General features: G+C 38.3%; 1 protein-coding gene across 2 annotated transcripts in view; it reads left to right on the top strand.

Annotated features, from left to right (window-relative positions):
* scel (sciellin) overlaps nt 1-17,040 on the top strand; it is a 93,593-nt gene that overhangs the window by 60,535 nt on the left and 16,018 nt on the right. For both annotated transcript variants that reach the window (XM_008106872.3, XM_008106871.3), the window contains exons 12-17: nt 4,807-4,875; nt 6,015-6,074; nt 7,815-7,874; nt 8,441-8,500; nt 13,695-13,751; nt 16,204-16,266. In XM_008106872.3, coding sequence (XP_008105079.2) covers nt 4,807-4,875; nt 6,015-6,074; nt 7,815-7,874; nt 8,441-8,500; nt 13,695-13,751; nt 16,204-16,266 — 369 coding nt within the window. The remainder of the gene's footprint in view (nt 1-4,806; nt 4,876-6,014; nt 6,075-7,814; nt 7,875-8,440; nt 8,501-13,694; nt 13,752-16,203; nt 16,267-17,040) is intronic.

Raw genomic sequence — 17,040 nt, 5'->3', positions numbered from 1 at the left:
TGGCTTATTCTGTGTCAGCGTCTAAACTATATGCGGCTTGGAACGCCTAATTGGGAACGGTCTCTCTTTTCGTTGCTGGAAAGACATCTCTGAATTGAGACTTGACGGGATGGACCTCCCACAAACGGTTGCCAAGGGGAAGCTTCATAATTAAAACTCAAGCACATACTGTGTTTATTTTTGAAAGATTATTAAAATAGAACTCATTTTTGTGGGGAGGGAGGGGGAAACATAATAGATGTCATGGGGAAATGCAGACTTGCCAGCCAGCCACAGTGAAATCTTAAATATCTTCACTAATCTTGAGTATTACACATTACTGGAGCCATGGCAGTTAAAATGGTATAGAATTGCATTAATTCTACTGTGTAAATCAGGCATGGGCAAACTTGGTCAAGTTTGCCCATACCTAGTGTAGATGCACTCCAAAGAAGTTGGTGTTGCTTCTCCAGTCCACATTTGTTGCTCATAACACCTCCTTGAAGCCCACTAAAGCTCAACGTTATTCTGGAAATCACCATACTGAGCAGCTCAGGAGATTTTGGGCAGACTGTAAATTCTCCTCCACGACCAGCCATGACTCTATTTAGTTTCCTAATCCTCGGCTCCTGTTTGTGGTCTAGTCTTCTGTGAGGTGAATGTTAATCAGTCTGGCGTTGTCTGGTCAACGTCTTGGCACAGAAGGAGACTCCCTCCTGAATTGGAACAAATGCTATTCCCGTATAAGCTTCATTTAGTGGCTGGGTTACAAATTGCCCCATGAGGGCTGACCGGGACGCAAATAGCCTTAGCCCTTCCAAAGCAGACGGTCACTGACGTATGGAGAGCACAGAGACAGGAGGCAATCCTCTTTGGCTTTGACAATAGATTGCCCTTTTCCTTTGTGAACTCTTCCACCGGAAAAGAACATCAGCATTGCCACTTGTTTTGTGCATATGTGTGTGCTTACATTAACATCCTTATGCAAATTATCCCATTTTGAATAGGCTAATAAGAACATAAGATGATCCATATTGGATCTGCTCCAGCATTCTCTATATAGCGTTCCCTAAAAAAGTGGTTCTCAACCTGACCCACAACTCCAGAAATCCCAGCCAGTTTACCAGCTGTTAGGATTTCTGGGAGTTGAAGACCAAAACATCTGTGGACCCACAGGTTGAGAACCACTGCCCTAAAAGGTCTATGTTCAGGACAAATATTTATTCTGGTTGCATTTTTTGGTTGATAGTAAAACGAATTAGAATGGATTTAAGAGTTTCTTGCTCTGGGAATCAACCAGTTATAATCAGTTGGACATAAGCGAGTCCTAAGTGACATAGGTTTCATTGATTTCAGTGTGCATACTCAGAGTTGCATCTATACGGTAGGATTAATGCTGTTTGATGCCACTTTACCTGCCATGGCTTAATGCTATGGAATCAAGGGAGTTGTAGTTTGGTGAGGCACCAGCCCTATTTGACAGTCTGTTGGACTACAACTCACAGATTTCCATAGCATTGCATTATGGAAGTTAAAAAGGAGTCAAGCTGCATTAATACTACAGTGTAGGTAAAGGTAAAGGTTTCCACTGACGTTAAGTCCAGTCATGTCTGACTCTGGGGGTTGATGCTCATCTCCATTTCTAAGCCGAAGAACTGGCATTGTCCGTAGTCACCTCCAAGGTCATGTGGCCGGCATGACTGCATGGAGTGCCATTACCTTCCCGCCAGAGCAGTACCTATTGATCTACTCACATTGGCATGTTTTCGAATTGCTAGGCTGGCAGAAGCTGGAGCAACAGCGGGCGCTCACTCTGCTCCCAGGATTTGAACCTGGGACCTTTCGGTCTGCAAGTTCAGCAGCTCAGTGCTTTAACACACTTCGCCATCGGGGCTCCAGTGTAGATGTACCTTAAATCTGGATCCAAACCATTGAAATATTGGCCTAAATCAGAATGAGGACTGGACTGATAAATATTTCTGTAAGTTGTGTTGATCTACTCTACTCTAGACCTAACATTTGGTCTAAAGTAAAGTAGATCAACAGAACTCTCAGAAATATTTATGCGTCTAGTTGCCATTCTAATTTGGTGGTTGTACTTTAGTTGGGACTACCAATTGGGATTTAAAGTATAATTTACTTAAGTATTTAAAAAAACTTCCCTTCTAATGCTTATGTATTTCTCATATATTAATTTCAATGCATGTAATGAACATTAATCCTGAGTACATATGTATACACTCTTACTCATAATGTATTGACTACATCTAAGATCAGTAAAGAACACACCAATAACAACATCACCTTCCTGAAATGCATTTAGTAATTATAGTTCATGTTCACATATTTTCTACGCTCATGATATTGATGCTGAAGTCTTAAACATTCACTCTATCATAGCTATAGGTTAATTCCCTTTGTTCCTAAAATTTCTGTGTGCTATCATCGTATTCATGCTCCAGGTAAAGCTGTCCTCAGTAAATAAATTTTAATTTGTGAGGCATTATGTCACTGACTTTTTCATTGTTCTTTGTGATTGAATTGCTATTTAAATATTCTCCAGCTTTTGTGGAGATGTTTTTAGCATTGCTCCTTATTGATGATGAGCGGCTGTATTGCCAACTCAATCAGCATTAACTTTTATTCATGCGAAAAAGAGACACGTTGATTTATTTGGTGGAACAGAAATGCTGGAGAGCGATAGTATTTCATCTAGAGTGCCTGGCTTAGACATTGAGATGCTGATGGTTGGGCGGCATGTTCATATATCTCAATTGATGATTCACACTGCAGATACTTTTGCCCTTGCAAATGTTACTTTTCTTGATCTTGATCCCAAATGTTTCATTTATGGGTTCAGTCATTTGGATGATCCTATTGACACTTAAGGCATGTCTATAGGCCAGCATCTGACAGAAGGTTCAATTGAGATTTGCAGCTACCTCTCTGGATGATCTACCTAGCTGGCCAAACACATTTTCTGCCTGTAGCAAAGGACGTATTGTTGTCTCCTCTGATCCACAAGAAACAGTCAGCTGTATCAGAAGCTGAACCATAAATCAATCCTGGCAGTAGGATAACTTTATCTGAGAGCATCAGTAGCACACAGCTGTCTAATTCAAGGCTCCAGTTCATACTTTGCTGCCAACCTTTCATGTGAATTAGGCATTTATTTATCAGAACTGCTATAAGCATGAATCCTGTGGAGGCAGTCTACCTTCCCCTTTCTGTTGGTTGGCAGGCACATGGCATGTACATCCTGTTTAGATTCAAGACTTCCACAAGCCTGGAGTGTGTACCCAGCCCTAGAAAGGTCCTGTTGCAATATTGGGGAGTCAGTTTTAGGCTAGTTTATTTGGCTATTCCACAGTGTCCCTTATCTGACTCTGTATGAGTACAGTATACCTGCTAAAAAGAAATCAATGGCAACCTAATACTGAGCACTGCTCCTTCTTCCTCTGTCTATTTAAGTAATATTATATGATTCTAAGTACAGTAGGCCCTCTATATTCAGTGGGTTAGGGACGCTATTTATTTCACCCAGGAGACATCTCTCCAGGAATCTCTAGTTCCTCTAGGCTGACTCAATAGCTGGCCATAGAATCATACTGGATGACCTAAAAATTCCTAGAGCAGTATTCTCTCTAGGAATCTCTAAGTGCTCCAATTCAACTCTATGGTCAACATCTGGCAAAATGTATCCATAGAATGACACTGGACAGTCTACACATGCCTAGAGAAGTATTCTCTATTGGGCCCCATCTATACTGACCATTTGATGACAATCGAACTTTATTATATGGTCAGTGTAGACTTATAGTAACATGCAGTCATGCCGGCCACATGACCTTGGAGGTGTCTACGGACAACGCCGGCTCTTCGGCTTAGAAATGAACATGAGCACCAACCCCCGGAGTCGGTCACGACTGGACCTAACGTCAGGGGAAAACCTTTACCTTTACCTAGACTTATATAATTCAGCTCAATACAGTTACATTGTATTATAGGAGTCTACACTGACCATATAATACAGTTAAATCTGCATTAAATGACCAGTATAGATGGGGCCTAGCTATCTCTAAGGCTTCCAATGGTTAACATCCAGGGGACACTGATCATAAGATCATGTTTGAGGACTTAGAGATTTCTAGGAAAAACAGTAATCAAATCTGCATATAATCAAATCCTTAAAAGTTGAACCCATTAGTGTGGGAGACTGACTGTACTTTCACACAAAGGGTAAAACTTGCATTGTTTATGCATGTTAGTAAAATAATTTGAGGACAAGATTGCAGTTCATGCCTAACATCACAATGACCCCACAAAGTAAACCTGGCCACAACTTATCTCTATATTTAGATGTCTACTCCTGACCTAATGGCCTGGCTGTTTTCTGGCAGACAGCCTGACCAACCCTTTCAGGACTGTTTCTGAAAACATTCCCTTGAGGCACAAGGCTCACCATTGCAATCTCTTCTCCCAAAGTGTGAACTTAAAACTTAGTTTTTCCATGTAATTCTATAAATTAAAATAAAATGCAGGCACAAGTTTACTCTGACATTTTCCTTTTTTATCTACTGCTAGACTTTAAAATTCTGTACATTGTAACATTGAGAGACTTCTTCAGGTTTTGTTGCTTGCAGGTTTTTTAAAGGAAAAAACAAGAACCAAGAGAGCTTTCCTCAATAATAAATATCAGATTGTCCCAAGATATAATATTCTAGTTTGTCTGGAAAATTAATAATTTCTCTATCTAATGTCTAGTTGTGTGTGTGTTTTTAAAAGAAAATATTTTTGTTATTGAAATCTATTTTACTTGTTTTATAGGCAGATATCTCCACTGAAATCCAATGAAACAGATGCTAACAGACCTCCAACTACAGACAGAGCTGGAAGGTATATTATGTTTATAATTATATATTTATCTTATATTATTTATTATATTTGGATGTCATTTTAGAATGAGAATAAATGATCTAGACTAATGCCAAAGAACAGGGTCATCTCTGGACTGGATTGGTGAGAATTTTCACAGTTCAGGTCTTTTCTGTGCAAACATTAGACATGATTTTTTCTGCATAGAAAATGCTCTTTTGTGCAAGAAACCCATGTGTGATTTTTTTTCACAGGATGTTCAAAACTACAGCCTCTTCCACCCAGGAGATGACATTTTATGTACAGAAAATAATATTTCTGCATGGAAATAATATTTTGTGCACAGAAAATGATGCTGTTTTGTGTACATAATTTTTTTCTGTATTAAAAGCTCAATTGCAGAAGAAATTCTAGGCTGCAAATAGTCTTTGAAAACTGTGCCATTTTTCATGCTTTCCTGCAGTTGAATTTTTTAATGGAAATTCATTGTTGCTTCCTTCAGCAAGGAAATTAGTTAAGAATTATACCCCTACTTTAAAATAAAATACTTTTTTATTTGGGCTAAGACATTATGAGTTCAAGAGAGCTACAATCAATATGTTTGCTCCATTTCAGAGCACCTGAATATTGGAATTTATTGAAATGAGGAAATACACCACACTATAAGAAATGCATGTTTAGTTCATTTCAGTTTTCCTAATTTTATTTTGGTTTTAGTCCATGTGTTTTCTAATTCTGTGTGTCTGGAAAAATGCATTTGATTCTATTTATAGAAACACCCTTTTAAAGAGGTGGAACCCCTATATTCCATAATATATTAGAAATCTCATTGCAGCAGCCACATGCTATTCTTCATATATTAAAGGTTGATGCCCACAGTACAAGTTTTGTATTGTGTATCTTAATTTTGTCTATTTAGTGTACTAGGGTTAACATAAAACATAATTGATATTTACACAGGACAGCGTGTGGTTAAACATGTCAACATTTTCTTTGTTCAAAAATTAATTCTAGCTTAATAAAATTTCCATAAATATACTGGAATTTCAGCTATAAAGATGCTACATGCTTTATATATTTTGGAGATGGAATTTATAATGCTGTATTCTTGCGCATTGAAATATTTCTCTGTTTCCTTCTATTGATTTTCATCTCCAAAGAAACCAAGACTTGGAAAACCTCATTAAAGTCAAAGCCAAAGAGATTAAAACCAACCAGAAGTAAGTATCAGAAGACCTTATTACCCCATTTATTTTCAAAGGTTAAGCTATGTATGGGTTATGCTTGCAGTGTGAAAGATAGAGGACTGGAGACAAAGGTGACACACAGAAAATGGTTTAAACAGTTCACAATACCCTGTTTCCCCGAAAATAAGATATCCCCAGAAAATAAGACCTAGTAGAGGTTTTGCTGAATTGCTAAATATAAGGCCTCCCCTGAAAGTAAGACCTAGCAAAGTTTTTGTTTGGAAGCTTGCCTGCTGAACAGAACACCGGAGCATGCAGGATCGGTAAATATACGTACCATAGATTGTTGTACATGGAAATAATGGTAGTAACAAGAAATTCTTGATTCACAATGTGTCTGGTTATGCTGGTTTGTGATGACAATTATTGTACAGTATATAATAAATGTTCATTTTTTTTTGTTCAACAATAAATGTGAATTCTTCTTCATGGAAAAATAAAACATCCCCTGAAAATAAGACCTAGCACATCTTTAGGAGCAAAAATTAATATAAGAAACTGTCTTATTTTCGGGGAAACAGGGTAACAGCTGGAAGATCTGCTAGGTCTTCTGCCGACAGAGGATGGCCCACTCTTCTGCTAGGGGAATCTGAAAAGATAGGGTACTATGCCACTATGACCACAGGGGTGGGGACTACCCTATATACTAATGTATAAGTTGGTGTCATGTATAAGTTGAAAGATAGGTTTTCGGTCCATAATTATTGCCAACTCAGCACTGCTCCCAGACCCACCATTTCTCTATCTAGACATTCAAAAAAAAAAAAAGGCCAGAAGTGGCATTACAGCAGAGAGAATAGAGAAGGTCACTGCTTTTTTAAGAGGTTCTCCTAGGACAGAATAAGCTTTCGACTTTTGCCACTCTAGTGACACATGGATCAGTTGACCCCATTTTGGTAGGTTGAGTTTTTTAAACTAAAATTTTTATACTTATATATGAGTATATAGGTACAGATGCTTAAAGGCTCCATAATGAGTTAGCCATCAGTCCCATTTGCTCCCAAGGACCCTTGAGAGAATTTACCTTAGTTACCACTCCCCAAGGGCCACCGGAGAGAGGCAGTTTAGCTCACCTATCTCTTCTGTATTCCTCAGCCAAATGCCATTGCTCATATCTTAAAGGTAGATGGCAACAGGTGTAAAGAATGATGATCCTGTGTTAAATGCCTGAAGGGGAGTGCTAAAAATATGCTACCAGGGCCAAAGACAGAAAAAAAATTCAGAGGGGGGGGGGGTTGAAATGTTTTTTTAGCAAATCATGAAGAGTAGTTCCATAACACAAAATAATTTAGAAATCAGACTCCATTGATAAACTTCAGTGGACACTCAAGACAGATAAACTTCAGTGGACACTCATGGAGATTTGGTTAACCAGTTAAAATTCATGAGTAAACTAGATTTTAAAAAAAAACTGAAAATTTTTGGGAGGGGGGGGGGTTGAACCCCTAACTCCCTGCCCCCCGGCTACAGCCCTGTATGCTACTATGAGACTGCTTATTACAACCAGCTAATACCAAACTACTAGTTCTAGCTGTCTTAAATTTTCTTTTGGTGAAAAATGAAACAACTAAAAATTGTCATGCATATACTCCAACTTAAGTTATTAAGATTCTGGGTGGCTTATTTGTTTTGAATCTGAAATTCATAATTCCAACTACCTGATCTCTGAATTATATGTGTATTTCTTTCCATTTATTTTTTTCATTTTGGAAGAAACCAAGGCCTGGACAATTTCACTCAGGACAAAGCCAAAATTAAGAAACAAGACCAGAGGTGAGTTTCAGAAAAATATTTCATTTCATTTATTTTGCAGGACAAGGCTGTGAGAAGAATTCAGGCAAAGTAAGAATGGTATGACATTCTGGGATTGTTCCAGCAGTGTTCCTGGAGCCTGAAGCTCAGTTAGGTTTGGAAACCTTGGGCTTAGGTGCTATCCTCTCTACTGATTGTCCTCACTCGACCTAGATATCTCTGTGTATGTGTCTACAAGTTGTCTGCTAATTTATGATGACCTCATGAATTTTTCCTAGGATTTTCTTATATAAGGACTACTTAGAGGTGGTTTTACCAGTTTCTTCTTTGAAAATATAGCTTCGGGCACCTGGTATTCATTCCAAGCACTAACCAAGGCTGACTTTGTTTAATTTCCAAGATCAGATGGAATCTGGTGCCTGTAATTAGGCTCCATAAAATTAGAGATATAAATCATTAATATAAATATGGTATTTTCTTTTTGCCCTTCTATAATCCTACCAGGGATTTTTGCTGGAAAGTGGGTGTTCCTCCAACCCACCCCCAATTTACCAAAAACTTTCTTTGTTTTTGTTTCACCTTTGAAGACGCCAAGAACTGGATGATGTCACCCAAGTAAACCATGCATCTAATGGACACAGCAAGGGGTGAGTCTTGCAATAAAATTATTCATCATCATCATCATCATCATCATCATCATCATCATCATCATCGTATGACACAGCAAACAAGATAGATATGCTGGATTTCGTATCACAAAATCACAAATCGAACACTTCCCAAGTGTCTAGGACTTTGTGATGTATTTTTGGATGATGCGTGCAGATCCCAGTAGGGTGGCCTTTTGCAGTTGGCAGATTGTAATTTTGTCAATGTCTATTGTTTCCAAATGCTGGCTGAGATCTTTTGGCACGGCACCCAGTGTGCCAATCACCACCGGGACCACCTGTACTGGTTTCTGCCAGAGTCTTTGAAGTTCAATCTTGAGGTTCTGATAGCGGCTGAGTTTTTCTTGTTGTTTTTCATCAATGCGACTGTCACCTGGGATGGCGACATCGATGATCCAAACCTTTTTCTTTTCCACAACTGTTGTTGCAATATAACTTCAAATATACAAATAAACAAGTCTTAAACATCATTAAAAGCATATAAAATCAGAGACGCCCCTGATGATCTTAAAAACCTTCTTCTTTAAAAGCCTGTATGAATTAAAAGGCTTTAGCTTGCCACCTGATGGAGAGCAGGGAGGAGGCCATTTTGGTTTCCCTGGGCAGTGAGTTCCAGAGTTGTGGAGCAGCCACCGAAAAGGCCCGCTCTCTCGTTCAATTGAGCTTGAGATGGAGGTGGGACAGAGAGAAGGGCCTCTCCTGAAGATCTCAGGGTAGGGGATGTGGTTGCCCAAATACTACACTGTAATAGAATTTCTAAACCAATGTAACTTCCATTGTCAGCTACTGTCAATTTTTGTTACAATGTAACTTAATGAAAACCCTAAGGTGAACCTATCATGGGATTTTCGTGGCAAGATTTGTTCAAGGAAGGTTTGGCATTACCTCCCTCAGAAGACAATTGTGGAAGGCTAGGGGAGCACATCATCATCTGTAGAAGAACTTAGAGGACTGTACCTATTTCTTATAAACAAATAAAAAAATCCCCCACAAAAGCCCTCTGGGAGTATACTATTCTGTACCCCTTTTTACCCCAGTTGAAACTCTTCCCAAGGAGCTGTCAGGATCTGATGAGAGCTACTGTTTAGCAGTGCATAAGGGAGAGCGGAGGAAGGCAATTCAGATTATGAAAGTATGGCAGACCTGGTTTTTCAGAGGAACAAAAAGAAGGTTACGCCCAATTTGTGAGTACACCATCATGTCTTTCCCCTGCAAGCTTATTCTGTTCAAAGACAGCACTCAGACATGAGTTGTTTAATCCATCTGTTCTTGAACCTTTGACTACATGTATTGTTCTAATGCATATAAATTGCTTTTTTGACTCACTGTATGGTTCTGATTTATGTGATAACAGAATCTGAAAGTTGGCATCATGAGCAAAACCACAAACAAAGCTCTATCTATATTTCAATTGAATGTTTGGATAATGTGTGCTTCCTAGTGCTATTTCTTTAGCAGACATTACATATTGTGTTAGCTGTGTTTTTCACTGAAGATAGCCCCCTCCCCTAATTACAAATCTAGGGGTCTAATTCTGGATCAGGTTCTGGGAAAGAAAAGATGGCTTTAACTCTGTGCTTCCCATTGAAGCCCTAGTTCAGATTATTTCAGCGAATTATAGACCCAATGCTGAATGGGAATGATGCAGGAAATAAAGGGTAAAACCCACTAAAGACTAAGTACACCAATATTAATGTTAATATCAGTGGGACCCTCTCTGTTGGGAATTTGGACAAAAGACAGCTTTGATCCAGGATAAGAACTATGGAGCCAAAGTAGATTGTATTTAATTTTCATAGTATATCCCATCATACACACACGTGACAAAAAGTAAGATCTAAAGATGGGACCTCTTAGATAGTATTGGATATAGGGATACAATACCTTTGCTTAGTTATTTGATATATAAAATGAGATTCATCATTGCCTCTGTAATCAGGTCATAGAAGAATGCCATGGGTGGTAAACATTCCCCTAAAAGCCAGTTGATCTGACCAAGTACTAAAGAAGAAAAATATGCTTGTAAGCTTCCCATGAATCACTTTGGGCCAATGCTATGTCTGTTGCAATACGTCTTGAAGATATGGTGAAAACCTCAGTGGCAAACCACAGAGGTTGTTGTTGACTCTTAGTTCCCATGACTCAAGTACTGGAGAGAAAAATATGTTTTGCTACAATTATGGAAATTGCCAGTGAGGAGCAATGACAATATTGGTGAATTTCCTTGCTGTTACAGAACATTTTTCACACAAAATGTGTCCCAGAGCTGTGTCCTCCAAGAATATGGTGTGGAGACAAAACTGAGTTCATGAGCATTCCCTTTATTCTGACACATATGTAGATATGGATTTCTCTACTCAAGAGTCTCCAAAACTATTTGGGGCTTCATAGATATTCTTTTTACTGAGAGAGTAGTCAGAGCATTAGCCATTCTTGCTGAAGGGTTCTGAGTGTTGCAGTCCAAAAAGTAACTTTTTCCATCTGTCGAACCATGCCTCTGGCTCATGCACCTCCTCCCCTTGTGCCCTCCCATTCCCATCTTGCAAAAAAAAAGTGACATTGGAGACGGACTATATTTTAAGTATTTTCAGAAATGATCTGTATGGGCATCAGACCTCATACAGAATCTGACAGGGAATAACAGACCTTGGAAGCAATGAGATCTCATGTGTCAAGAAGTGTAGGACAGTTCTGCTCAATTGTTACATCCTCCACACTATAGCTAAGAATAATTGGGATGTTTGTGTGACCTTGAGATTCTCTGCTGCTTTTGCTATATTTATGTTTCTCTTCTTGAAGGTATTGTCAACCCAGGCTTGTAGCTGGCTTATTGTGTTTCAGCTGGTGTGACAGCAGAAGATTTTTGAACTTATTCCCCAAATATTCAAGTATGCTTTTCACTATGCAGTTGTCCTTTTGGTATCACTGCATCCTCCATGGGTACCACTCCATCTCTGCCAGAGAGCTCCAGTGTTTCAGCACACTAAAAATCCCAGTATTTTATTTATTTATTATTTATTTATTTATTTCAAATATTTCTATCCCGCCCTTCTCACCCGGAGGGACTCAGGGCGGCGTACAATTGGCAAGAATTCGATGCCGATACATCATTAAAAACAACAACATATAAAAATACAACCAATTAAATACAGTATAAAATATAAAACATAAAACATGTGTTTAAAATCCATTCGTCCAGTATTTCCTTTTTTTTAAGGATGCAGCCATAAGCATTAATATGGTGTCAAAGAACAGTCAGCCTCTGCATCTGTGGTACCTGTATTCACGGATTCAACTATCTATGGCTTGAAAAAAATTAATTTCAAAATCAAATTTTGATTTTGCTATTTTTTTATATAAGGGACAGCATTTTACTACTCCATTTCATATAATGGGACCTGAGAATTTGTGGATTTTGGTATCCACAAGGGGTCCTGGAACTAAACCCCAGCAGATATTAAAAGCCCAATTCATGTAATTTGTGTGATGCGAAAGGACAGTAAAATTTCCACAAAGGAAGTGAAAGAGACCTTACGTCAATCCCCCCCCCCCAAAAAAGAGTGGGGTTTTTTTGAAGAGGCAGTCACAAACATTTGGAGGGCACCAGGTTGAGAAAGATCAAAAAATATTTTGGTCAAGGAATGGTCAAAACAATATTAAGGGGGAGGTTGCTAACTGGATTTTCCAGTTGAAATACTATATCTACATATGTTTCGAGAGGTCATAAACATTTTTAGTACAGAAGAGATCACCTTTCAGTGCCTAAGCCATCCTTTCTGCTTGTACTGCTAACAACGGCTCAAGTGATGGGTCTGACACTTACTTCAGAAATTCCCACAGATGGGTGAGAATATTGATTAAACTTCTGTTTTTCTTCTCATTGCTTGGTTCCATTAGTTTGTATGCCTATTTTTTAGTTTTGTTATCTTAAATGTGTTAAGTTCTTTTGGGAGCTCTGTGATCATCCCCAACAGTGATAGGAGTGACAACAGACTTGAGCCATCTCTCTTTGTGCTGATGAGTGCAGGGAAAAGGGGATGACAGTGTCAACACATTCGGACAGCTGATCCATTCACTTTGGAGCTGGTCTGCTGTCCACATTCTTCCCAAAATTTGGGGCTTCTCCAGAATTTTGGCGAAACTTCAGAACACTCCCTGACTTTCCATGGTGCAGGGCTAAACCAGTTCAATCTTGTTTACCCCACATTAAAGACTGAAGGCTTCATTAAGACAACCAGGAGAGACCTCTGGGCCACTTCAGGATTTGTGACCAGTACAGATAAGTCCCACATCATTACATAGACTTTGTGGAGACTAACTGATGTGAACATCTATAATTAACAAGGAAGCCTTCAGAGTCACCCTGGGCCTAGAAACAATTACTTGGAGCTCTGCAGAAAAAAGTATTTCACTCCAACTCCTCTCTGGGGCATATTAATTGCACTGAAGTTTAATTATGTCTGATTATAAGCGACATTTTTAAGAACAAGAGAATTATGGGATTTACTCCCTTGGTGCATCATGTTGTTATTCTCAGGCTTTCATAGGATTCCTTTTTGGACTGGAACTCCAGTATTCCCTGGCCAGTATCATCATGGTTTGTGCTGACTCAGTAATCCTGGGATTTTGAGTTCAGAGAAATAGCTTGTCTAAGTTTCATTCCTCAGTAGTATATAAAGAGAAAACACATTAAATGTTTATGTTTCAAAACCTTTTCTAGCATTGTGGTACATTAACAATTAAGTACTTTGCTTGAGGTGTGTTTCCTGTTTTTCTCTCCTTGCAATATCTGAAAGCATCTTCGCTATGGCAAAGATTTGCCAGGCAAGATGCTTAGTGTTTTATCTATGCCAGCCAAACAGAGACTGAAACATATGTTAGCATTAGAACTCTCGAGAAATCTTAGCTTTGATTATGTCACTGAAAGAGAGTAAAAAAAATCTTGTGCCACATTTTTAAATCTTGGAAGAATGATATTTTACTGGAAGTATTAGTTGTTATATAATTTAGGATAATATTTTGTATTTAACATAAAAGCGCCTTAATAACTGAGAAGCCCTCGGCTGATTACTTCCTACCAGTCATTCTTACCTGTGACAAATCCCTTGCATGTCTTTTGAAGGTGTTACTTCTAGTCTGACATTCTCTCTTTTTCATGTGTTTGTTCTCACAGAGAAAGGAACCTAGATGACTCCATTACTGAGGAGAACGCTGAAGAAAAAGACAGAAGGTAATATATTTTATATTGGTTTTTTTTTTATTTCTCCCTGAAGTTATGTGTTGCTAAGTTAAAACGGAACACTTCTCATGTTTGCAGAGGGCACTGCACACATTTGGTCCTGCACACATTTGGTCCTGCACACATTTCCTCCTATGCAGCATTAACATCTAAATTGTAGATAGGCCAAGAATTTCCTTTTAGCATAAAAACAAATGAGTATCTGGAATTTTTTTCAGATATACTATACTATAGCTGTCATAAGGGTCTACACTGGAATATTCATGTTTGCATACATGCAGGATGAGAACAGTAAAACTCAGTTCTGCAAATGTACATTATTCTGTAGCATGCCTCATTGAAATGAGTAAGAACTGTATAGAACAAGTACACAGTGATTTCTCAATGGTCATCAACAAAATATTTAAACCCTAAAAGAAGAATTTTCTAGAATGTTGGATGTTTAGTAACCTATGAGAATGTTATGTATGTAACGGACAAAATAAGAATGTGAGGTTATGTAAATTATGTTGAACTAGGACTTCAGAACACAATGATTCAAATCTTGGTCAGTCATGGAAATCCAGCTGATAACCTGGCAAAAAGAAACCTTCTTTGAATAAACTTTGTCAAGAAAAGTCTAGGTTAGGGGCCAGTTTGGAGGTACATAGCAATAGCAATACACAAAATCCACTGGATTTCTGATTACTTCTATGTAATTGATTCTAAATAAAATCTAATGATGTAAGTTACCATCACACTAGTAGAAATTCATTACCAAAATGGAATTTTATTAGGTTTGGAAAAATATTCAAAAATATTCATAAAAAGTATTCAAGTGTGAGAGATCTGGATGAAAAGAATCTTGGATTATTGAGAAACTCTGAGATTATCCTATGTCAAATTCACGTGTAGCTTTTTTACACACAAAGCAGCATTTTCTATGCAATAAATATTATTACAGTTTTCTGTGCAGAAAATGTAACTGAGGATGTATTTTTAATTAAGTTCACATATAGTTGATCTGCATAAGAAAAAACATGTTCTTTTCAGAAAATAGCATTTTCAGTGCACAAATTTATATTTCTGTGTTGAGATGTTATTTTTCCACGCAGAAAAGGCTGTTTTCTGTGCAAAACAAACATGTGCAAATTTTACATAGAATAAGTCTCAATTGCAAATCACCTTCAAAAGCTATTTTCAAAACTTTTGTCACAAGAGGAAGAAATTTAGAGAAGAATGACATCCCTAGATTTTCTTCCCTTCCCTCTCCTACTGTCCTCATAGCCCAGAAAACATTATCTAAGACTTTTTAGCCATTGGGAGCAGGTATAAGAAAAGTGGGAAGAAATTACTGTATTTCACCAGATAATCATCTCAGATTTTATGCTATTTTGCCCCCCCCCCCCCCCAAATGCAGTGGAACCATTACATGAAGCGTAAAAAAACTGAACTGTCTTTGGTGCAGGATTAGGAGGCATGGGATATACAAATCTGACCATATCACATGACTTACTCATGGTAACTTCAGTTGTCCACACACTCTCCTTGTGCCTATGGCTCTTCATTGGGTTGAATTTGACAACTGACTTGTATGATTTGTTTGGAGTACTGAGGTACCAAGGGTATTGTCACTCAGTCCAATGAAGAGCCATAGATGCAAGGGGAGTGGGCGGGCAGGCAATGTGTTTTGTGTGTTTTATCAGGGTTTTGGTATTTTATGATGTATTATTTTTCATTTTTAGTCTTCATTTTGATGGTCGTCATTTTGTTTATTAAGTTACAGTTAGGTTGTTTATATTGGCTTATGTGCTTGTCTTGATGTAAACAATTTGTATGGTTTTCCTTGGGCATTGAATGGTTGCCATATGTTTGGAAACTGCCTTGAGTCTCTTCGGGGAGATAGCGTGGTCTATAAATAAAGACTATTATTGTTATTGTTATGAGTGACATAGTAAGACTTGCATTTTCCAACACTAGCTAAACTGTATACTGACATGGCACACACACTAAGAATTGTAGGCTCACAGCCACTGGTGAATACACTGCTGTTCTGTTTATTTTTTAAGCGGTGTAATGTACAGAAAGGTCATAAACCGATTTGTGGATTGAAAAAACAGGGTATGACAATTAAAAGGTGGCAAAGATTATGTGGTAACATATAGTATATTTGGGGGGGGGGTACCCCTTCTTCAGGCTTCCATAAAAAAAAGAACCTTGCCTTTAAATTGCACTAAAAGTGTCCAAGTTTCCTTGAACGTAATACATTTCAATCTGGGATATTCATTGGCTTGGGCTGCAGTAATATGTGTTTTCATTTCAGAAGAAGTCCTATTAACTACGCTTAAATTTACATGTAAGAAAATATACATAGAACCAGGTTGTGAATTTGAGTAATCATTTTCAATGTCCAGAAAATTAGATGTTTGAATTGTCATGCTATAATGTTCTCCTTCTTTCACAGAAGCCAAGAATTGGATGATCACCTAATAATAAAATCCCCTGGTGTGGATCAAAATAAAAAATGGTAAGTCTTATCTGTCTGTCTGTCTGTCTATCTATCTGTCTATCTATATATCATCTATCTATCTGTCTATCTATCTATCTGTTTATCTAATTTCTTAGAGATTTGCTGGTAAAAGAGTTTTTCTTCCAACAGAAAAGGTTCTTCCATATACACCTTATGTTTATTAAGTGTATGTGAAAGATAAGTGAATATTGTGTTTAGACTTGGGTCCCATGATCAAGATATCCTAAAATACAAATACCGGTAAAATAAAATAAAATACAAACAGGGGCGGTTCAACCACAAGGCAAACTAGGCAGTTGCCTGTGGCGCCATCCTGTAGGGGGCGCCATTGAGGCAACTCCTGCCTCCGCTGCTGTGCCTGCCATGTTCCAGAAGCATTCTCTCCTGATGTTTCACCCACATCTATGGCAGGCATCCTCAGAGGTTCTGAGGTCTGTTGGAAACTAGGTAAATGGGGTTTATATATCTGTGGAAAGTCCAGGGTGAGAGAAAGAGCTCTTGTCTGTTTGAGACTAGTGTGAATGTTGCAATTGGCCAGCTTGATTAGCATTTAATGGCCTTGCACATTCAAAGTTTGGCTGCTTCCTCCCTGGGGGCATCCTTGGTTGGGAGGTGTTAGCTGGCCCTGTCTGGATTTCCCTTGTTTTCAGAGTGTTGTTCTTTATTTAGGACTTTCCTTAATCCCTTCTTATTATCCAACATTTTCTCTTATCCAACACTTTTATTTTCCAGTGATTGGTTTGGGGGGGGGATGCCAAAATTCTGTTCGCC

The sequence above is a fragment of the Anolis carolinensis genome, chromosome 3 (assembly GCF_035594765.1).
Source record: "Anolis carolinensis isolate JA03-04 chromosome 3, rAnoCar3.1.pri, whole genome shotgun sequence".
NCBI lineage: Eukaryota > Metazoa > Chordata > Lepidosauria > Squamata > Dactyloidae > Anolis > Anolis carolinensis.
This window is presented reverse-complemented; position numbering and strand designations above follow the sequence as displayed.